The sequence below is a fragment of the Mytilus edulis genome, chromosome 9, assembly GCF_963676685.1.
Source record: "Mytilus edulis chromosome 9, xbMytEdul2.2, whole genome shotgun sequence".
Lineage (NCBI taxonomy): Eukaryota > Metazoa > Mollusca > Bivalvia > Mytilida > Mytilidae > Mytilus > Mytilus edulis.
In genome coordinates, this window is record NC_092352.1 from 48,946,644 (window position 1) to 48,971,749 (window position 25,106).

At 32.4% G+C, this 25,106-nt stretch overlaps 1 protein-coding gene across 6 annotated transcripts in view; it reads left to right on the top strand.

The window, feature by feature from the left end:
- Positions 1 to 17,204, top strand: part of LOC139488521 (protein TBATA-like) — a 29,618-nt gene extending 12,414 nt beyond the window's left edge. For 2 of the 6 annotated variants that reach the window (XM_071274221.1, XM_071274222.1), the window contains exons 2-9: positions 2,916 to 3,121; positions 5,291 to 5,533; positions 10,778 to 11,031; positions 11,216 to 11,297; positions 11,631 to 11,805; positions 13,163 to 13,215; positions 14,063 to 14,104; positions 16,241 to 17,204. In XM_071274221.1, the coding sequence (XP_071130322.1) occupies positions 2,917 to 3,121; positions 5,291 to 5,533; positions 10,778 to 11,031; positions 11,216 to 11,297; positions 11,631 to 11,805; positions 13,163 to 13,215; positions 14,063 to 14,104; positions 16,241 to 16,479 (1,293 nt within the window). In that variant the 5' untranslated portion in view covers position 2,916 and the 3' untranslated portion in view covers positions 16,480 to 17,204. Of the gene's footprint in view, positions 1 to 2,181; positions 2,431 to 2,915; positions 3,122 to 5,290; positions 5,534 to 10,777; positions 11,032 to 11,215; positions 11,298 to 11,630; positions 11,806 to 13,162; positions 13,216 to 14,062; positions 14,105 to 16,240 lie in introns of those variants that run through there. The other 4 variants (XM_071274224.1, XM_071274225.1, XM_071274220.1 and 1 more) reach the window with 3 other exon arrangements.
- The last annotated feature ends 7,902 nt before the right edge of the window (positions 17,205 to 25,106 follow it).

Sequence of the window (25,106 nt, forward strand, 5' to 3'; positions counted from 1 at the left end):
AGTCATTGACATTTTTTATGCATACAGCACTTTTTCGATTAATTTAATATTTGAAAAATCTGCCCATGTAAAGAATCTACATGCACGATTGCAATTGTAGCCATGCCAACCATACAGCTCCCTCATGACTGAGTCCAGAATAGGAGGACCGAATATTTTGATTATATAACATGTCTCTACACAGGGTTCCAGTTGAAGATTTTGACTTATCGGATGCGATGTTTCAAGTTGGATTCCTTATACTAATTTTGTTTGTGCTCCCTCCTTCTTTTCTTCACTTTTGCAAAAAATGTCTACTCCTTCTTGGTCGTAATGATAAATGATGACCTCAAAATCAAGTAGTAAAAAGGATGAAACGACAGTAGTTTCAAACATTCCTTTGGTAAATACCGTTCGGCCGATTGACCTCAAACATAGCAAACCTTATAAAACGTCTGTTTGTAGAAGTTATTAGTTCAAAATCAGACATGTTTGTATGGACAAAAAGTAAACATCTTAAGATGTCTGAATAGGTCAGAAAAGATATTACAGTCAATGTTCGGTCAGGAAGGAAAGAATAAAAATGACACTTCTGTGTGAAACATCTTTTTTAAAACCAGTTATAAGCAGACGTGAAACATGAAATAGAACTTCCTTCTCACAAAATATATACAAAGGCAACAGTTTAGTTTTTCTTACTCTATATCGCATTTCTTTCTATTTCAAAGATGAAATCCTCCATACAAGTGTTTGATGTTGGGTTTATAGTTTGTATTTTTATTTATTTTAACACGTGTTAAGTACCTTGAAATGAAATATGTAAACTTGAATATTTATTTATAGGCTTTATAAATTCAATTAAATGCAAGTACCCTCGTATATATTCGTATTTTATTCTTTTAAGGTTGTACTAAGGTTAGATTTATGTCAGATCTACAAAGCCTACACAGACCTTTTCAATATCACATAAAAGATAAAGATCTTTGCTTGACAGTAAAATTTGTTAGTATATATAGAGTATGAACTCTTTAAGTATCGTTCTTTTGGTTATTGAGCAATTATATGTAGTTGTTGTTTGGTGTAGTAGGTAGTTAATATTGAATTTTTATCGGACTTTGGGAAAATTAATTTGAAGAATGAATTAGATGGTAATTAACATGTAGAAAACAACAAAATCAATAATGGTAAAAAAAGGGGGGTGTGTAAGAAATATATAGAGGGCACAGAAGAAAGAAAATAGAAGTAAGGGCACATATTTCCAGACCAAAAAGCCGTAATAAGTTCTCCAAACAAACCCTCGAGTGTTGCCAGGTGCTCAGGAAGGGTCATTATATCAACTCTCCACATCCGACATATGTCGTATGGTCCAGTGGTCAATGCAGGAAATTAGTCAAAATGTGTAAGGGTTAAAACTTATAAAAGAACATAAGTGACCCACTTAGGGAAATATGTCTGGAATCAACTGTGTACTCATTTGATAGCGACTGCTTTCTTGTGATGCCGACCGTATACACATGTGTTTTGGAGTGACGAAGTTGGTTTAGGCTGAAAATAGCTTTGATTGACCAATTAAACTAACCGTAATTTTTTTCCTTCAAGAAAGCTTCTGTAATAGAAACACGAGAAACGAAACAGATGCGATCCGCGGTCGGTACATTGTAAATCATGGTAGAAAAGAAAATATCACTTATTGGAAATAAAAACATGTCACATTTTAATGGTTACAGTTTGGAGACAAAATAATTAAGGTTGTGCGGAAACTATAATCATAGATTTTATTCCTGGTTGTCAAAGACGAGTCAATATCAATTTGATATCTGTATAATCTTATAACATGCATAAATAAATTGCATATATTAGATAAAAGTTTTATAAGGGTACATTATTCATTATGTCATATAACAGTTAACGTTTCTTTGAAAAATGAAATAAATAGCAAGATCTTGTCATTAAGTTAATTTTCTTGCAATTGATGATATACAGTATAATCATAGCAAAGGTTTTCTGGGCACATTTATAACCCTACTACTGTTGATTCCACAACCCTGGTCTCTTCAGGTAGGTAAAACGCATAGTTTGGTATCCTAGCCAGACGATTTTTAACTTCATATTTGTTGATTTAAGTTTTATCTACTGTTTACAGAACAAAGATATCTTATATTAATATTTGACAATAAGAACCCCTTTAAAAAGGTCTTACTGAAGCGACAACGTTGTATATCTATTGGATAGAGTAATTTTATACACTACATTAAATTTGATCAAACTTAATGATCTTAGATGAAGCTGGAATGGTTTAAAATTCTGTATATAGTGGATTACTCGGACTGTGTTAGCACGGATATTTAAGAAAGATTAAAGGTGGATTGAAACATTATCCGAGAGGAACATATATAGTATAAAGGATCTAAATAAACTGGTTGCTCAGATTTTTTTAACAATGTTGGAAAGGTATTTGTAGATTGTAGTATGATAATGATTAGCTTAGAATTCCCTTAGCTTGCTAAACATGGGTTATATTTCAACCAAAATCTCACGGAATCCCCGCCATCGGCTATAGATGGAGATAGGGATAATTTTGATCAGTATTCAGCATTGTTTCGTAGAATGAAGCATCATCTGTAAATGTATAAATGTCTACATTTTTTTCAAAATATTCTTGCAGCCTCAATGTCTTTTGTTTTGATTTCTTTATTGCCCTTTCACAATAGTCTGAACAAAGTGGTTAAGATAGATTATTTAATTGATTATTTAATATCAACGTTTGAAGTTATATAAAGGATTTGAAACAAATTAAAGGTGCGCAATTGGAATCCCATGTATATTGACTTCTTTATAACTTTGTGCTGTTGTTGTGCAACATAAGAACTCACAAAGAATGTAAATAGAAAATCAAAAGCAACACAACTATTCAGATTTTTTCTTCTTTTTTGCAGCATGAGTCAGTCTGAAGTATTTCGACCAACAAATGGTGCACTGATAGCAAATCCTGGACCTGTACATGAAGGTTATATGAGTCCAATGGATGCCTTCAGAAAACAAAGACCATCAACACAGTCCGGATCACGATTTGGGGCACTTAGCCAAAATTCATTTTTCACACGACACAATCCACATCCAGGAAGAGTGAGGCATATAAAAGGTAACATTTTAAACGTCTTTTATTATATTTAACATTGTCATAAAGGTGCAAGGTTTGGCTAGCCACAAAACCAGGTTCAACCCACAATTTTTCTTAAAATTTCCTGTACCAATTAAGGAAAATGGCAGTTGTTACCTGTTGTTGTTGACCTTTGAACTGCGGAATACTACTGTTGCCTTTATTGGGTCTTAAAAAATAGAGAAAGTTTTGTGTTTATATCTTACAAAAGCAGACACCTTTTTTAAAACTTAGCTGAATGTTTTACCTGCTTATACCAGTCACAACATTTCAAGAAAGTTAGATACAAATAATTGAAATGATATAAAACAACACGCACATCAGAAACTGAACTGCCAACAAGCGCAAACAAGAAACATCTCTAATTACTGTTTGCAAATATATATGGAAACACAGATGTTAGTTTGTAACCGAAGTCAGACATTGTTAGTCTGTAACCAAAGTCAGACATTGCATGTTAGTCAGACTTGCATGCATTGTTAAATTAATTCAAAAGCGAAAGTGATCCGTAACCCATTAAACAGATATATATCAGATTTCACGAAGTGTTGTATATGTCCTTACTTATCTCCATAGTTTGATTGACTTTGAATAAAGATTGACAGAAAATGCAAAACGTACATTTGTAAACAAGTAAACAATTTAGCGCGTCGTTATGTGTAGTGTTTCTATAGAGAACGTATAATCTTTCAAGTATAACATAATGAAAAAGCAAATCAAGCGTTATATATATTTATAAGAACATTTATGGTTTAAATGGTTTAATCTGTCATTCAAATGCAACTTAATTGAAGTAATTTAAACTTGTGATAACAAACCATATGAGTTTTTAAACTTCTTAAAATTGATATGGATAAATGGGCATAGGTATGAGAAGACGTTAAACTATTCCAACAACCCAGCCGATAAATAATGATAACCGATATTTGATACCCAGAATTGTTAAAGAAGACTACACATAAAATTAAACATATAAATCAAAACTATTATAGTCGTACATCAAAGCACAGTAGCATTATTGCTGTTCTTCATGTTGGTAGTTCAAGATCATAACGAATAACATATCAATTCAATTCAAATTTAATTAATTCAATATTATTGCTTTTGAACACTATAAAAATGTTTGTGACATACAATCAAATAAATTAACACTAAAATGTATACAACTATACTGAGTAAACAAAGTTAAGCAACACATATTTATAGTTTTATATATTTTCAAAACAAAAAATAATTACATACACGTTACAAAGAAAATAAACGACGAGGTGTTATTTTAAGTGAAATAGAATCAAAGTTAACAAATTATTTTCGCAACTTTTGACATTTATAATTTAAAGTTCTTCCAACTTAAATGAATGCTGCTAAACACAGAGATGACGATGTAAAGTGTACAGATGCTTATAAAACTTATTATATATGATAGACATGCGAAAGATGTGGTATGAGTGCCAACGAGACAACTCTCCACTTTCGAACAACGGTATACTACTGTTGCCTTTATTTATTCAGGACAGGTGCAAACAAATACAGCCAGTTTAAACATATTGTTGTTCTGTTAAGTTATATTGCTCATACATTTGCATGCATATGACCTCGAGCATACCTGATGGGGATTATTTCTGAGAAAAAAAACCAACCACGAAGTGAGCAATACTATTGATATCATAACCATGTAGATCACAGAGCTTCGTGCGTTTGGTTTACAAATAATGTCAGCTTCTTCAAATCGACTCATTCTTATTGGATAGTAATTTAGATTAAATGGGAAATAAAATAAGTTTTGTGTTATGCAGGTTGTGCTTGGTTTCAGTATGATAAGTTAAGCCATTTCCAACTGAACTTTACAGTTTGTTCTTATGTTGTGCTGTTACAACACTGCCCCAGGTTTACAGAGGGTTGATTACTAAAAACTTGTTTAACCTCGCAAAATTATACATAAGTTGTGTAACTTATTAGTTGTCGTTTGTTTCTGTCTTTCATATTGGTTTTACGTTTATCATGCATTTGGTTTTCGTCTAAGTCCGTACGCTAAACTTGAGTGGGATATATGTCTCACTGGCAATTGTAGCTCATCCTCCTATTCTATATTAAGTAAAACATGTTATAATATGAAATCTTTAATGTAAGTATTTATCTTTATCTTTTCAGGATTATTAGATGTTCCAATTTGTGCTGTGAACGATGATGGATATTTCGCCAACCCTAAATATTCTTTACAATTCCCTCCAAATAGTTTCAACAAAGACAAATTAGCCAATCAGAGAATACCAGTTAATGCAATTAATGTGAATTCACAACTACATCCAATCAACACAGTCACAGGATTACAGTATTTTACAGGACTAAATAGTTATCCATGGAGAGAAAAGGCAATTCCAAAAGTTGGTCTTGGTACGTTGTTTTCTTTATCTTTTTAAAATACACATTTTTGCAACACGCATCAACATAAACCATAAAGCATACAACATCTCTGTAGCAGGTTCATTGGAATGGTTTCTTTTTCATTTCATATGGAAGACCATGCTTGAATTTGGCATCATATTTTGCCCTTTCTGTTTAAACAAAACAATCCTCATATGCATGGCTTATAATAGTAACGTTTATCGAATGATGTGTATAACAAAACGCTTTTAAACATCGACGTAAAAAATATACATCATACATTTTACCGCCAAATCAGTTTGGTAAGAATATTTTCATTCTTATTTTAGACCCCGTTGGTTTCGGGTGAAAACAACTGCACCATGTTTAAATGCAAATAAAAATACTTTATACATTGTTACTGAATAAGGGAAAGATAGGTGACTTATCTTAAATGTTGAAATATGTTTGTATTTATTCGTACAGAGCCTCCTCGACTTCCCGCTATTCGGGGTGGCTACAGGCCGACTACGTCCATGAAAATTCCTTATTTTCGATAAGTACTGGCGGAAGGTCGGTCACGAGTGGCTTGCAGTTTTTTGCCATTTAAACATTTTTCAACTTTCAATTTATATGTGATCTTTCTTGATTTGAAAACACGAACTGTTAAAGTCTAGTTTGTAGATATCAATTGAATATTACAAAAAAGTCTTATAGATAAAATAAATGTCACGGTATTTTTTGTCATAATTTCATTGCTACGAAATTTGTTTTTATTTCATATTTTCATTGTAGATAAAAAGTAATGCTTTTGGCTTAATTTGTTTTAACAATTTAGAGCTTTGTGGTTTGATGTGAATATTTTACTATGTCACTTAGAATGTTAAAATTCACATTTTACACGTCTTAATTTTGATTGTTGTTGTCACAAAGTACAATCTCTTGCGAACAAGATGTAAAAAGCTTAAATCGCTTATTCTTTGTCTCAGTGGTTTTAGACTTTCATGTTTTGATAGAAATGTTAAGATTTGTAATATCGATATCCTAAAATTCCACTTCAGTGTGTCTTATAAGTAATCAAAAGGAGTTAAATTGTTTTGTATTTTGATTATTTGTGTTTAGGTATGGATCCATTTTTTTTCAATTTACTTCTGGTAAATAAACAAAACTAAAGTGCTGGTTGCACGTATACTATGCTCGTACCTATTCTCCTCGTTTGTGATATCATCAAATGAACATGGAATTTGTATTTACCATGCGCAACACGACGGGTGCCAGGATATGAGCAGGATATGCTTACCGTTTAGGAGCACTTGTATCGACCACGGTTCTGATGCTGATGGCAAATCATAGATAATTCAATTATTTACAACTTTATCCGACTCTGGGCGCTTTAGACCAATTCTATTCTACCTTTCAATTGTTGAAGATTGTACTATGTTGAACTCCGGGTGACTTTTTTGGGGTATTTGTGCTTTATGTTGCTATCTCATTGACGTACACCCCACATCCTCTTTTAATCTAATCTATTACAATTTAAACCTACAATACTTATACACCGTACTAATGTCTACCATTATGTGGGTACTATGTGATAAACTAATGACACAAAACAAGCAAACATGCCATGTTTTTGATATCAAGTAGTTATAATCAATTATATTAATGGTGTCTCTCCAAATTGAATTGATTAGGAAAGCCGTAACTAACCATTACATTTTTGTTAAGCAAATAATGGGCGAAATAAACATTTAAAATCCATCTGTCTGTCAATAGTGTAAGTTTCAATAACTGAAATCGACATGTTAGTGCTTTTTAAAAGGACAGTAACTGGAATATGTAGTATGTTTTTGATCGCTATTGAATTTCTTGTTTTAATTACGGGTATTATATGACGAATTACATCAATAGCAAATCTATTGAAATTGTTCCATGAGACAGTTCAATACCTGAAATTGCTTTTTTGAATGTGTTCCATATGATAATTAAAAACTCAGATTTAAATTACCTCTTTGAAAAAATGTCATTAATTTTTAAATCGATTTTAGATGTATATTTTATTAAATATTAAACAATTGGGATACTTGAGTTTCAATAGATCTCAACCAATGTAACGTTTTATATCTGAATGAAAGTTTAGAGGCAGGTCAATGTGTTCATATAACTCAGTGAATTAGTTATAGTATTGCAACTAAATGGTTGAAACTTCAGAAAATTTGTTAAGTGCATGTTAACATATATTCTGAAGGACAAATTAGAGCTGATATATACATATAAAAAAAGACGATGAGGTATGATTGCCAATGGGAGAACTCTCTACAAGAGACCAAAATGACACAGAAATTAACAACTATAGGTCACCGTATGGCCTTCAACAATGAGCAAAGCCCATACCGCATAATCAGCTATAAACGGTTTGTATTCCGCTAACCTTTTACCGACCTAGGAAAATAATTGAAAAAAAATATATATATAGTAGACATCAATTTCACAACCGAACACTTTTTCATTTTGTCATGCAAGAGCTTTTTATTGTTATACATGACACTATATCATATAAGTTTTGCGCATTTTGAAGGCCTATAGTAATCTGTAGTTACTTAAATCCACGTTAGATGGTTTAAGAAAACGAAAATTTACATCAATAGGGTCCCACACACGACCATAAACAAAAAAAAAAAAAACAAACAAACAATACCTTCCATAACCTCTATGATAGACCACTTCACGATTATTGCAATCATACTAAATAGGGGCAGATATTTTGATAGAGGTGGAAATAGTATGAAAGTAAGGGAAATTCTATATATGTTTCAAAGCATCTTTTCTGTTTCAAAGATGTTTTTCTAAGATTTTTCATAGCATTTTCACCTCCATTATGAAAACCTCCCTTTTCAATTTGGCTGCACTAAAAGTGAAAGGGACTATTCTTCCATTGTTTTGAGCCTGTAATATAACGAGTGCATGTATATACAATATGTATAGATTATAACATGCATCCATTTTTATCACATATTTGTTACGAATACGTCTGGTTTTGCATATGCAATAACCTCAAAATTGCCCGGGGCAAAAAATCCATATTGATATTGTGCCCTGATTGTAAATGACGTGACGTCACTGTGTCCTTAACGACACGTTTGTGATAAAATGTTTAAGATTTTACCTTTTATCTTTCATTAAATTGTTATAATTGACCTTTGTTTCTCTTTTCTGCAGAAATTAAATATGTGATAAAAAGATTATAACATGTCTTTTCCATATTGGCCCTGGTATCATCCCTCGACCAATATCGGCCCTCGGCTAAAGCCTCGAGGCCGATATGGGAGTCTCGGGATGATACCAGGGCCAATATGGAAAAGGGCATGTTATAATCTATACATATTCAACGTAGAGATCATAAGACATATCAACGCAATTACATTATATAATAGTGAAAATAATCAGGACTTTAAAAAAAAGACAGTACCAACCATTGACCAGATTCATTACAAGCATCCGAACAGAGTGAAAAATAAAAAGGCAGGACAGTGATTACAGCTAAACAAAATGCAGGACAAAATTTTTTATCCTAGCCCCCCCCCCCCCCTAAAAAATCAAATGGTAGCTCCCTAAGAATAATCTGATATATAGTACATGATGCTATCAAATGATACAATGAAACCAACAGAAGAACAAAAAGATACGCGAGTTTAACAAAATGGTCAATTTTTTAACCAAACTAGCAAACTGAAGATTTTTAAAGCAATCACATACTTATACCAGACAAAGCAAAAACAAAACCGTTTTACAAATAATAGTGAAGTCATATTTTAAAGGCATTGTCATTGTGTAAATATTACATGCAGTAACAGTACTAGTAGAAATGGTAAAGTAACAATTTTGAAAAAAATGTCTAATATTATTATATGCACATAAAGTGAATTGCTCACTATTATTTTATACAATCGTATAAAATAGTTAAATGTACATGCGTTTACTTATTGGGGTTGTGGTACCCGCCCACACCATTACGTCTAGATATTGTTTCTGAACTTTTTCTTGTGAAAACGTATTGGTATTCCATTACATCAATCACGGTCAGGTTTCCCAATTTTCACCAAAAAAATCTTCGATATAATGTTGTATATTTAATTTGAAAAGATCAAATTTTCTTTAAATGGTCTATTCATGATTTTTTTTACTGTAAAATACATCAATTTAATGTAATTTTAATAAAATGAATTTACTTTCAAAAGATAATAATGTATATACAATTATAAATATATACATGCTGGTTTCGTTAAGTGCTTCGAACCATCCATCTTTCAATATATATTTAAACTCTCCAGTGATTGCATATAATTACGGTGACATGGACTGTCATTTTGAATTTTTAAAATGCACTTCGTTCCTTTTGAAAGCACGGTTTCAAAAGCAGATAATAGTTTGTAATTGCAGTTTGAAATGTTTATTAAATTTGATGATAATAATTCAGTTAAAATAAACGTTTATTAAAGTAAGTTTTTTAACACATATTTGTATGTTTATAACAGGACTTGATTATAAGTTATGAATTTTATTATTAGAGACTATGAAGCTATATCAACGCAAACATATAATATTCATAAAAAGCCACAGGAGTCTTTTGAAAAAAAACTAAAATTATGTGATGGGATGTCAACAACATACGCAATAGATTGTTTGAAAAGTTACCTTATAATCGGTCCGCGAATGACTGTATAACTAGCTCTAATTTATGGAGAGATAGTACCTAGAAAAGTTAACCAACAGGTCAAGGATTTTTTTTTTTATATCAGAGCACATAACAAAAAGGTCGACATTATTAATCAAATCAACAAATTTACTTGGGTCTACCTACGTTGCGTTGAACAGTTATACAGTTTCTGCAAGCTTCATTTTGAAATCCAAGACTTATTGCGTAAATTGAATATTGCATTGTCTCATGGTTATTATGTTCTATGAACTTCATTTGCATAAAATTAGTTGCCTAGATTTCTTCTTACAATAATATATTAGATCATATACTCTTCATGAAAGTATGGTTCATAAAATTATGAGATTTCTCAATTGAAAAATTCTGACACTTAGGGATAAAATTATGAACCCCGGGATCACAGTATGGCGTAAAACAGTCTACAATAGAAATACACATACTAGACACCCATCTTATACGTGCTGCAGATCATCATAGTCTATAAAAAACATTGGGAAAAGTTCATACTTAAAAAAAAAATCATATATCGTATGTTTATTTTCTAATTTATTTTACAGTTCCTGTAACAGAAAGATGGAGGGACGAATTAAAATCTCTTACCGAGGGTCTAACTTTGCCAGAACAACAACAACAACCGCAGCAACCAAGAGAACTCGAACGACCAAGGACACAATATTCCGAAAAGACTGGTAGAATTATACCTCCACCTTCAAGAGCTATGTCACGTGGTCAGTCACGAGGACAATCACGAGGAGGGAGACCAATGCCCAATTTACAACACATATCAGCCGAACCAGATTCAGAAGCAATGGTGTGTTTTAGAACATTAAAATTTGAAAAATATATTTGTTTGAAATGTTCATTTCAACTTTTCCAGCAGATATTTGTGTTTCCAATTTTTATTCGAATTTAAGACTAAATCAAAGCTTCTAAAAAATACTTTATTATTGCCCGAAATGTATCATTAATCGTTGGAATATTTTTTATATTTCCAGGTATTGTCTATGTTATGTCAGATATTACAAACAGAAGATATTAACGCTGTCCAAGCATGGCTGTGTTCTGCTGGCGAAAGAGGTAAGAAGATGACCAAGGATAAACACTATGACAGTTTTTTTTAAATGCGAAAAAGACGAAATAACTATGACAACAACAACAAAATTTTTGGTGTCTTTAAAAAAGAACTTCAAAAAGATAACATACATGCATTTGAACAGACAAATTTTCTCCTCAGGCTTAAAAAAATAAGTCATAATAATAATAGGGAATCCTTTTCAAACATGCAAAGAAAAATTTTCAAATACAAAATCAATACAGATTCAGACTTCCACTGTGAAGTAAGATATATTGCTAGACGTCCAGTTCATTGAAAAATGTCTAAATTTTGATGTTAATTTATTCGACTTGCAGAAAAAGCCTTAGTACAAGATTTTATCAAAGCCGCTGTATCAAGCAAAGATGATTATTACAAGAGAGACGTTCCAGTAGAATACATGGAAGGTGATAGTAAAACAAAGCTTCCACCTATTAGTGAGAATAGTCAGCTTATACAACAACAACAACAAGCCGCTGGTGATGTAGATAGGTAAGTTACATCTCAAGCATGTCAAATTTATAAAAAGTCGGGTACATAGAAAAAATTGTTGGTGTTGCAAATATCTCTCGTGTGGCCCTCTTCCTATATACAACTAGGTGATATAACGTGCCGCTGGAATATGTCACTTTAAAATATGTGAATAGGCCGGAACAGTTATCAGAAATATATGATAAGGTCAATAAAGTTTCCATAACTTCGTCTGTCATATTTCTTTGTTTTTCGGCTGTGTTCTATCAACCAATTTGCTCTCTATTGTCACTTTGGTATTCCACTGTTACATTACACACCAAACGAAACCCTAACATTATGGGAAAGATAACATTTTTACCCCACTCGCAAAATATGAAAAGTAATTTTGAAATCTAAATTATATGAGAAGGGTGGGGTAACAGAAACCAAGCGGCACCCCCTTTCAATTAAGTATTGAAGTGCTTCTTCCCTGAGAAATATAAAAGTTACATACTAAAACACACATCAAGGTCCAGTCGTGATACAGATGCGCATGCTATCCACAACTTGTTTATTTTCCTTTTTGACCCCACAGCCTAATACATTTTTCATAGCGCAACGGTTGTGGTTCTCTGAAATATTTGTAACGACGTACCAAAACAATGCAGCAATTTTTGCATAACTTTCGCGTCAATTTAGCAATAAAACGCACGTGATGGCTTTGAAATATACAATCGAACAACTATCGAAGTACTTTGTTTGCATAAACAGAGATCGTTTATCCTGTCTATGCACTCGGTCACAATCCCTGTGGAGTTCATACGATTACCTCAATTTTTGCTTTTAACATTGGTTTGTCTCATCTTTATCGATTTACGAGATCAAACAACGGTGAACTACTGTCGCCTCAATTAATAAACTTCTTTACGTAGTTTTATATTCTACCCCAATAAACACAAAGTTTAGAAAATTTTTCTCCTATTAAATTATAAGGCTGTTACTTTGAATAACTATAGTAGCCATTGGCCCTTTAAAATATTACAAAATTGAGTTCGTGTTGCTTATTCTTTAGTTTTCTATGTTGTGTCATGAGTACTTTTGTTTGTCTGTTTGTCTTTTTTCATTTTTAGCCATGGCGTTGTCAGTTTATTTTAGATTTATGAGTTGACTGTCCCTCTGGTATCTTTCGTCCCTCTTTTACTGGTATTCATAAAAAAATACCGATACATTTCCCTATTAGATGCATTTTATTCTTTATGTTGATTCTATCATTATTCTGTGGAATGAACCTTCTTATTTAAAAAAGTTAAAGTAATGTCTGTTGTGTATGTTGTTTTGTTTCTAAAGTCTATTTTCCCCCTTTGTGATATGACTACTTATATTTTTCTAATTTTAGATTAATTGTAACAGAAAACAGACCACCAATTATATCTGGGGGCATTGGAGATGGTATGTTTCATTCTTAGATATATTTTATATTTGCAGAGGAATTCTCCTCGAATGATTATCTTTTTTGAGACATTATTAGATGTATCTGGAACAATTTAAAAATATTTAAAAAACTTTCCATACCATCGCATTTTTCAGTTAACATTCTAAGAAATTGAAAAAATCTAATGAACTATCTTCATACGAAATTCAATATATGATTACGCAGCATTCTAGTTTCATTTTTATATTTCGGATAGAAGCATTCGTTGCTATATATATATATTTTCACTACATATATAATCCACTGCGTTTTGCATATAATTATCATGTGTGTTTACAATATGAGAAAATAAAAACAACTCAAAACAAATTATGAGCAAATAAACAAAAGAGAATTGTGAGTAACAAACTCCTTCAAAATCTTAAGAAAAAGTGTACACAACGAATACTTATGTCCATGCACTGCATATGTTTGCCTTTTTGCTATTTGTTGTGATAGTTCATATAATATAAATGTTCTCAAATAGATGCCGTCTTCGCTAGCCAAGGGTTACTATCAAGTTCGGAGATGAGGGCATTTGAACGTAAACCTTGGCTAACTAAGATGATACCATTTTAGAGGATTAAGGGTATTGACATAAAAAAATATGAAGCAATTCAAAGGAAAACATTAACACATTCATAAAAAGAACGAAAAACACATATGACAGACAGCCACCAAAGACGACCAATGAATGACAGAGTTCTGACTTTAGAAATGCCTAATGTCAGTCCACCAGGTAGTTTGGTAAATAACTCGTTAACAATGTAACCGGAATATAGAATCACCTGATCCATCATACCCATTTTCCACTCCTCATTTCAGACTTTACTGTAGATCCTTTGGCCATGTTAGATGAGTTTTATCGTATGTATTGTATGAATTGTGTTTGATGCATTTATTATCGTTGGCTTGATTATACGATATACTCACTAGTATTTTCACAACTGATGATCTTCTTATGCATTTATATTTATTACTAGATTAGTCATAGTTTAGAAGTAGCACAGTTTATTTTTTATCTTTTGAGGATTTAAACATGTTAGCCATTTTAGAAATTTTAGACATTTCCCTTATGAAATGTATGACTACTTCTCTCTGTAGTAATAATAACAAAAATAGAGTTAAATTCTTTCATTTTGAACACATTGAATCGTTACTATTTCAAATTATTAGTGCCCAAGATTCGACGACTCGGCTTATCGTTTTTTTATTGACATGAATTGTCATCGATATGTTTATATTTATAAATTTACTGTTTACAAATTTTAAAATTTTTTGAAATACTAAGGCTTTTCTACCTCAGGAATAGCTTACCTTAGCTGTATTTGGCAAAACTTTTAGGAATTTTGGTTCTCAATGCTCTTCAACTTCGTACTTTGTTTGGCCTTTTTAAATTTTTTGAATTCGAGCGTCACTGATGAGTCTTTTGTAGACGAAACGCGCGTCTGGCGTATACACTAAATTTAGTCCTGGTATCTATGATGAGTTTATTTACATATCTAAAAAAATGTATTCATCGTGTTTTGCTTTTGTTTCAATCAACATATTTCATAGTTTTATAAGTGCTGCTAAAACATAGATCATAACGAAAAGTTATTCATTGATAAGAGAACGTCAAAATTTACTGTGAACATTTGATATTTGAAAAATGATTAAGACTTTAAAAACTCACAATATCACTGTTTTTTGCGTGAAATTTTGACAACACTGTCTCACGCCTGAATAGTTTAAAAATAAAACAATTGAGTATTTATCCAAACAAATTAATTTAAAAAACATTCAAATCCAAACTGAAATCCTATCAGAAGTGGGGGTTTGAATTGTTTTACAAATACAAATCAACACAACCTGGTTCCGCATGTCATTTGGTTCAAAATATTACGAAGCATTAAAATAATAGCAAAATTTGAAATATTTCTTTATCAACAACCGGGTAGATATTTATCCAATTTTGAAAACAATCTAACAAGCTTTTCTTTAGACTCTTTGATATATTTATATTTCATTATATCATATAATATTATATTATATCGTAGATATTCAAAACGTTCTGCACATTCACATTTTTCAAACACGTATATGTTATATAGATTATAATTCTGTTTCAGAGGTCATTTTATAACTTTTAACTGTGATTTGTAAGAAAATCTTACTAGAATCTTATCTTTAACTTAGTTTCGAATGTTGTTACCATTTAGCAAATTTGACTATAAAATGATGTGTATAAAAAAGCAGTCTTTTTGAAAAACTGTACCGTACGTTTGAAAACAATCAGAATATATATCGTAATGTCAGACTAGCTGTTAATATTACAAATTTCATTGTAGTTTTAAATCATTTTAAGGGGGTAGACCTTGGTTCAGGGAGATAACTCTTTAAATCAGTTATGCGTTTGTAAAAGTCAAGTTCATCAATGTATTTTAAGCATTTACCTGAAACAGATTGAAAATAATCTATGTAACCTAGAAGCTTAGAATATATTTTTGAAAATGGTTGACACAAACGTACTGATGATTTTATGAGTTATTTCCCTTAACCTAGGTCTACCTCCTTAAACTGATTTAGAAGTCGAAACAATCATCGTTTTGCTTTTACTAAAAATTACTTGTGGTGAATGCTAGTGAAACAGTGGGAAAAGGATTTTGGTACTTCGCTCGGGCACTTTAACATCCTTGGCAAATCCCATCCATTTATGGTAATCATGAACTGAGACATAGTATAGTTATAATATTCTGAATCATGCATAAGAAGCGAATGCGTTTTGTTGTTAAATAATCGGATGGTAAGAAGATACCCTTTTGGGAACAATTTGGGTGTACGTATAAAGCGAGTTATTTATTTCTGTTTTGATATCTTTTATCTGCAAAACGTTTAAATAACAACTTTCTTCGGAGTTTTTTTTGTGATTTTACTTTTTATACAATTTATTTCATTCAAAGTAACACGTTAGTATAATAGTATAATGAAAAAAGGTTAATGTTTTTTTTCTTAATATTGCAGCCGCTGACCAGATGAAACCACCAGTATCAGAGCCTTTCAAGAAGCCTCCAACAAGAAGTGGATCTCGCATGCGTACTCCTTTGAAAACTACAGTACCTGCTACAAATGGTATTAATACTGACCAGGCCGTCACACTTAGATATACCAACTCTGCAAAAGGGAAAAGAGAAAGTGAAAATCAAACCCAGGAACCAATAGTCGAACCAACATACCAAGTTACTAGTCCAAACACATTTTGAAAATCAGGAAGTTAGACTAAAAATACTTGAATTCAAAAGTCTTTGTGAACCTTACAGAACAAAACGAAATTTCTGTTCGTTTCTTAAAGAATGGAGGAAATTATTTAACAGACAATTATCATCAATTCAATTAACTGACAAAATATTATTTAGTTTTAATGATTCTTGGACAGAACGTACTTTTTTCTCTTTTCTTTGCTTTCATTTGTTAGTCATATAACTTCAAAACATTGTATAAAATAATCACTCAAGTGCTCCAATATCAGTATTATATACATGTGGTAGTATTGTTTATTTATGATAACGCCAGGGTTCCAAAAGTAAAGCGATAACCTTTTCACGAACGACAGTGAACGATTGCTATAGTTTTCATCCGTCCATTTAGATGTGTAGAAGTCATGTTCAAGTATTATTCTATCATATGTTATTTTTTTCTGAAATCTGACGTCCTTGGAAATGTTTGATAACTGATACAACTAGTTACCATAGTGAAAGAATTTTCAAGGTCGTTAAATCATGAATAATTTTACGTGTTCTGTTTTATGTATTACATTTTCTGTTATTGTTAAGTTGTTCAATAGTTTATTAATGTATAAAATTTAGTTTAGTTGTATATAAGAGTGTCTATGAAGTCATAATGCTCATGTTGAATGAAGAACTGAACATGATTTTGCTCAAACATACATTGTATTTATTTCCTTCAATAAAATCTGCTGTGATATGAATTATTTGCCTATATTTTATTTTGATTATAGATAGAGAAAAGGTATCAATCCACTAATCAAGAAAAGTACAACTAAAACCAAACAATGCACCATACGCTAAACAATTGAGTGCTTAGATGTTGACATCACTAGATATCAATCATTCGTGCGTTTACTTTTTACATTGTAATCTTTTGATCAGAAACTACATATTCAAAAATTTAATTACTAGTAACTAATATACTATAACGTAAGCTTTATTTTTACAATCCTAACATCTTTAAAATGGAATTAAAAAAAAACATGACCACCAGAGGCTATTGCCGATGCTGACTAGAAATATTTTGACTATCATGTTATGTTGGCCGATAATTTGGTCATGTTGCTTGTGTCCATGTCCAAATATGACAAACTATTCTTAGTTTTCAATTACAACTTGCAGTTAACCAATTACACTTTGATCTTTAGGGTTAAGTTTGAGTCTTTTTAACCAACAGCTTCTGTATGAAAAGCGATTTCAAACAGTTTGATTAAAGTTTTTGATCTTTATCACCATGTATTTTAGCAGAACACCTGAACCGACAAAATGCCTCAGGTACTAACTTAGTGATAGTGAGAGCGGGGTGTTTCCGAAACGGATTTTATTATGTCATTTCATAAAACAATCAACAAATAAAATGTTCATAACTTTCGCGACTTATTAGAAAGATATCTATAATACTCATCGCTACAAAAATGTATTGAATCATGTGCATGAAATCATTTGGTAGTCGATTTCTCATTTTTTTGGACAATGTTTGCTCTGGCTATAACACAAAAAAATTGCAAAAAAAAATCAATAGACACTGCCAGCATGGGTAATTAAAACGTGTCTATATTGTCCAATGAATAGCACAACAGAGAAAAACTCATATTATGTGATACAGAAATATTGCCATCATTTATTTAATGTACAATTTGAATATTCACAAGCTTCTATTCATTTTATATCGGGGAAGAACATCACTGTACCATGCTACTCGAATCTTTGTGGATGATAATTTTTGCATCAGAAGTGGGAAAACTAATTATTGGTGTTGAGTATAAAAAAATTTCAATTGGTTTTACAATCTTTGACACATGTTTGCGAAGTTCTTTAATTTACTTTCAGAAATACTGATTGGGTGCTCACATCTTATATTCCTAGTGAACCTTTTATACATCAAAACTATAAGGTTTGCCTCGTATATTTAGATCCTTTTGCATGACAAACGTGATTTCAATTGTCAACTTCCCATTTTTAGATATTCACATTTGCCCTACTCCATCGTTTTGCGTTTACGCATCTCACTCGATATATTAAAAATACGCTTCCACATGTTTGCAATATATGAATTTCGTTAACGTGAGTGTGTTACTAACATAACAGTGCTTACTTTAGAGTAAAAAGGAAGAACGGCTTTAATCGGCGGTAATCAACATAATATATCAGTCACTAACACTAATTGGTTGATCAATACAATGTGCTGGTTTTTCCACTCTCTAGCGACACGTGTTTTTCTTTAGATACCAGTATAGGCGTCTGATATTTTTCTAGGGGATCTTTTGAATGGAGTTGCTCTCTCATCCAAGTTATATATAAGTTATATAAAGCATTTTAAAACGAGAAATCTACAAAATATCTTTTGAATATATTGGTTCTTTCCAATTTCCGTATATCGGCAAACATTCACACTCGATACCTTTCCAATAAACTACATGACCGAAATAAATAAATCTAATCTGTTATTTTAAATCTTTCAAGTTTTAATTGGGAGTTTTATTCTTTGGTACGCTTCATCTAATCATAGAGAGAATCTATTTTTACAAATGAGGCCAAAATGTTGCAGTCGGCATGGCGGTTTTTGTTGTCCATTCTTATATGCCAGCACAATGTTTTTATATGATGAACAACATTGAACCAGCATAACATGGAGAGTGCTGTAATTGTGTCTTCTAGTTGGAATGGATAAGCATCCTTCTAAGTAAAATCGTTAATGGCTCTAAAGTCAAAACAAAATCTAGGAATCTTAAAATTATCTTTCGTGGTCCATGTTACAAAAAGGGCTGACCATGAGCGAGTATATTGTTACATCATCAACATATCTTTTTTTTTAATATTTTTTTTTGATTTCTCATTAAAAAAAAGCAACAGTAGTATACCGCTGTTCGAAAGTTATAAATCGATTGAGAGAATACAAACCAAAACCGAGGGAAACACATCAACTTTAACAGGAAAACAACGAAACAACAGAAACACCAAAGTGCAACAAAGTGCTACAAAAAAACCAAACGACAATGTCACACACACAGAAACGAACTATAAAATAACAACTGCCATTTTCCTGACTTGGTACAGGACATTTTAATAAAAAAAAAAAATGGTGGGTTGAACCTGTATGGTATTGTGGTTAACCAAATCTCGCGCTTTTATGGCAGTGTAAAATATAACACTGAAAGGACAACATTACATGACATGACTACAGTACACGTAAATGCAAGAACAATCAGGACAGAAAATACACAAATAAACAAAACAATAATACATTTCAACATGCTAATAGTTATCAAAGGTACGAGGCTTACAATTTTTATACGCCAGACACGCGTTTCATCTACATAAGCCAGCTTCACTAGCAAGGTTTCATATGTATGTAAACGTAAATATAATTTATCGCCTAGTTGATTTATACAATTTTTAGACAGTCAATCTGCCTTATGCGAGCACCTTAGATTTGTGTTGTACCCAATAAATGCTGAAATATGTGCCATTGTTATTATCTATCTGGATATTATGTTATTTATAACTAATTGGACAGTTTTCTCATACTTTTAATTCTGGATTACAAAAAATATGACCAGAAAAACCTTGAAAGATCGTCGAATCACCCAAAAGTTTTGAAGTTGCTCATAGGAAGAAGAGCACATTGGAAATCCTTACGTAGTTTATTGTCCCCTGATCTTTTGGCTAAGCTGTCACAGAACAAATGTATGAAATATTTAATCGCCGAAAATGTATAAAGACAAGTAGTTTAGATTTCCCAAATGACAAAATTCGTAGGAATATTGTTTGTCATCAATACGTAGTCAACTTCGTCAGTAGTCTATTAATTCATGCTGTTGGCGGCAATTTTAAATTACAGAAGACGAAATTTTCGTATCTTTTTAATTTAGATCTGAGTCCAGGGGTTCAAATTAGCGGTGGTCTGAGGTCCGCAACCTTCCCCTTTTGCAGTCGGACTTTCGACTTGGTTACTAGCTACGCCCGACATGCCCGATGGACCTTCCACTTAAAAGAAAATAAAAAAAAAAAAACTTTGCAAACCTTTTTGCCAAAGTCTCCAAATAAACGATCTAAAACTCATTTTCAATATTATTATTCATGACAGCGATGTTCATTTTGTTCAACCGCTATCTTTTAATAGAAAATCGCCGACAAATAATGTGTAAATACGAGTAAAATCGATCTGATTGACAAAAACAACATTGAAAACAAAATGGATGCAGTAGACAATTATAATATCTGATCCGATACCAGAAGCGGATAAGAGTAATTCCGGGTTTTGACGATCAACTAATAAAAAATCAAGACAGGTGAAAAAATACATCTATGCATGGTAAATAAATATAAAATCTAGAATTGAAAACCAAAAGATTTATGTAAAAGAAAGAAAAAGCAGAAACTATTTTGTACCGAAACTCAAACTTAAATTTTCTTTATCAGTGATAAATGTTGGTAATGCATATTAGATTCTTTTTAAGTGTAAACATATTACTGCAATTTCAATGGATATTATTTTCTCAATTTTGAGAGGTAAGTTAAAATAGCTGGAAGTTTCTTACTTTATTTTCGCAAATAGTGCAACTAGCTAGATTATACGATACCTGAATGTAAAGCAAATCATATCATATATAGGTGGATTCCTTTGGGCCACTCTTCCCCCTCCTGTTTGATAACTTTGAAACGGATGAGATCCCAACCCCTCAACCATATACATTCATGTATGGGACTATATAACTAATCAAATGAAATATATAGGGGAAGTCAATAGGGTCACTCCACCCCCTCCTGTTTTAGTACTTGGAAACAGTCGAGATCCCCACCCCTAAGCCATATTTATTCACATGGGACAATATAACTAATCAAATGAAATACAGGGGGAGTCTGTGGGGTCACCCCACCCCTCCTGCTTGGGAACTTTGAAACGGTCGAGATCCCCACCCCTAAACAATATATAGTTATGTATGGGACAATATAATAAATCAAATGAAATATAGGGTAGTCCCTGGGGGTCACCCCACCCCTCCTGTTTGAGAACTTGGAAATGGTCGAGATCCCCACCCTTAAACCATATATATTCATGTATTGGCCAATAAAACAAATCAAATGAATTATAGGGCGGGGGAGGGGAGTCCCTAGGGTCACTGTAAATCCTGCTGTTTGAGATTTTGGAAACAGTCGAGATCCTCATGTCTGGGACTATATAAAAAATCAAATGAAATACAGCTGGAGTCCTTACGGTCACCCCCTCCTTCTGTTTGAGAACTCGGAAACAGGTGAGATCCTCACCTCTAAATTAAATGAAATATAGGGGAAGTCTCTGCGGTCACCCCACCCCTTCTGTTTAAGAACTAGGAAACAGTAGAGATCCCCACCTTTAAATTAAACCATATATATTCATGTATGGGACAAACGAACTAATTAAATGAAATATAGGGAGAGTCCATAGGGTCACCCTACCCCCTCCTGTTTGATAACTTTGAAACAGATGAGATCCCCACCCCTCAACCATATATATTCATGTATTGGACAATATAACAAATGAAATGAAATATAGGGGAAGTCACTAGGATCACCCCACCCCCTCCTGTTTCAAACTTGGTAAAGGTCGAAATCCCCACCCCTAAACCATATATATACATGTATGGGACAATATAAAAAATCAAATGAAATATAGGGGTAGTCCCTCGGGTCACCCAACCACCTCTTGTGTGTGTTTTGAGAAATTGTAAAAGATTGAGATAACAACTCCTAGAGTTGAATGACATACAAGGTCAATCTCATAGGCGTCACATATGCATATCACTTCGCTTGACCTAACCAATGTGTACTAGACTTTGCCCAATGTCAGGCGACCATGGGAATGACTAATTATGGGAGCTTTGTTTGGGAGACTTCGTAACAGCATTATGTTACAATTATTTCTTGTTTATAATGAAATTTTATTTATTGAAAAAAATGAGTAGGTTTAAAGGATTTACCTTGATTACCAAGTATATTTTGAATTATTTCTGGTCCTTTAAAAATTTTCATTTTAGTATGGCTCATTTTAAAGAAAACATATCTTTCAAGCCCAATTATGTTTGACCAACTGTTTGTTAATTACCTGTCATTTCATTCCAAACTTAGACATCATGGACTTGGGGTGAAGGTGGGGGTCATTTACATTTACTATGGGCAGGTCAGTCAGACCTCACCTTTGATCGTTGTAGTAGTAAACATTTGTCTGATTTGTGTCTCATAACTTTTGTTCTGTAGAACACAAACTCAGTTTTCTTTCCAGGGAAGCAAGTCCATTCATACTTTTACAAGCTCGTACTAAAGTCAACTTGAACTACTAACAGTCAACTAATACAAACTAGAAAAACTGCAATCATTGCGAACTTGTACCACTGCTTTCGACATGTTCGAAAGCCTTGATAAAATATGAATTATTTGCCTTAATGATGAATTCATTAAATGGACATAAATGTACAATATATGAATTTTAATGTTTGCTCTTTTAAATCTTAAAAAAAAAATTGAAGCAACATTGCCACAGTTTTCATGATTATGTTTGCCTTGGTTTTTAGTTAACAGTCTACAGCGCTTACAGTGCTTTAATTAGTTTAAAGCAACTATATGCACATGATGTATTTGTTTGCACAGTTTTATTTAGAAAAATATAATGGTTTACTTTTATAAATTGTGACTTGGATGGAGAGTTGTCTCATTGGCAGTCATACCACATCTTCCTTTATCTAGTTCTAATATATGACATGCTTCTTTCGCTTTGTGAATAAACGTTTGCACATGTGTATATTGACTACGTACTGCAAAATAATGAATTTTATCAAATTGGCATGCATTTAATATATTTCAATAACTTAAAACCCTTTCAAACTCTTAAATGATGAACATGTTGTTACTTATTCATTTATTATGACTATAATGTGTTGCAATTCGGAATTGACGTATTTCACCTAGAAAAAAGTAAAATCACAAAAATACTGAACCCAGAGGAAAATCCAATCGGAAAGCCCACAATCACACGGCAAAACCAAACAACAAAACTCATCAAAAACGAATTGACAAGAACTGTCATATTCTTGACTTGGTACAGGCATTTTCAAACGACAACCGTTCATGCTGGGTGTTAAAAATTCCTCCCTCTGAAAAATCAAATTGCCAGTCGTTTGTTTCTTAAAAACAGGCTCTTGCAGAAAAAGGAAAAGCGACACTGAAGGTTAAGAAGGAATAATTCTAGTAAACTAGTTTTTTTGTGAACAGAGTCTGAGTATTGCATATAACTTCATTAGAACAATCAAAAAACGATAAGTAGACTGACAAATAAAGTACTGGTCTTCGGAAGGGGCAGTCCTGTCTGTGTATTCATTTCTCCGTTTCACCAACTTTTGACAAATTAAGTACTGGGCATCGCAAGGGGGCAGTCGTGTCTGCGTATTCATTTCACGAACTTTAAACTTTCTCTTTACAGATAAATGAAATATAAATAATATTAAACATGAATGCACGGATTAGTTTTTATCTATGTTTCTTTAACCTTAAAAATTGAAAGAATATCCCATATTCCAATTTGATATTATTGAGGAATGGTAGAACCTTTAACACAGCAGGATTAATTTTGTCTTTACTTATTCGGGACTACGGAATTTCGTTTCTTTATATTCGGGGTTTCGGAATCGGACACTCCCCAACCCTAACCCCTAAATTTATAGATTCTGGAACTAAAATACCACCAACTATTTCCAAAAATAATTTGAAATGACGAAACTACATGTACAAACGTCAAAAACTCCATTCCAATTCCCCTGTACCCATATACTTACTCTATAGATAGAATCATATACATGTATCTTATCTCATTCTATCCCTAGTTTGTCTACTCTTTGTCAGCATAAAAGCGAGTTTAATATTTTGTAACTACGACTGTATGATGGTGTTTACAGGAAAGCTTAATTCCCTTTTGCAAACAAAACTGTTACTACCGATGCTGCTACCGAATTGCTGATGGAGAAGGAATTGGAAGAAGACATTGATCATTGTGTTGATGATGATGTGCTACCTTTAGAAACACAGACTGTCCTGACACAAACTAAAAACTTGGAAAAGAGCATGCATGAGTCAGTGGCGAGAGATTGTGCGGTCTTGTCATGCTCCATGTTCATCGCGATAAGGATATCAGCAGACCAAATTATGATTCTGAAACGATTTGACTGAACCGGCCATAGAAAAAAACTCTACTGAATCGATGTTTGTTCTATGTTCTGGCAGCAGACTCAAATCAGTGATATTTGGATGATTATCTTACATATAAATTTAAATAAAGTTGATAAAAATTTGGTGTTAGTAAAAGTCTTAAAATATGAAAAATTTATATAAAAAGTGTCCAAATTCAAAACATTATCAAACTCTAAAAATACCTAGAATGCAGGATTTTGCACCATTCATTTCATACCCTCCAAAAAAAAATTGCCTCGTTACGCTCGGCTCAATTATTTTGCCTCACTAAGACAAGCTGTTAACACAAAAATATTTTGTTTATGTTTTTAAAACATTTTGAAAAATGTTGTGAAAATATCGTAGAAAATATTAAAATAACGTGCCATTGTATGGTTTCACAA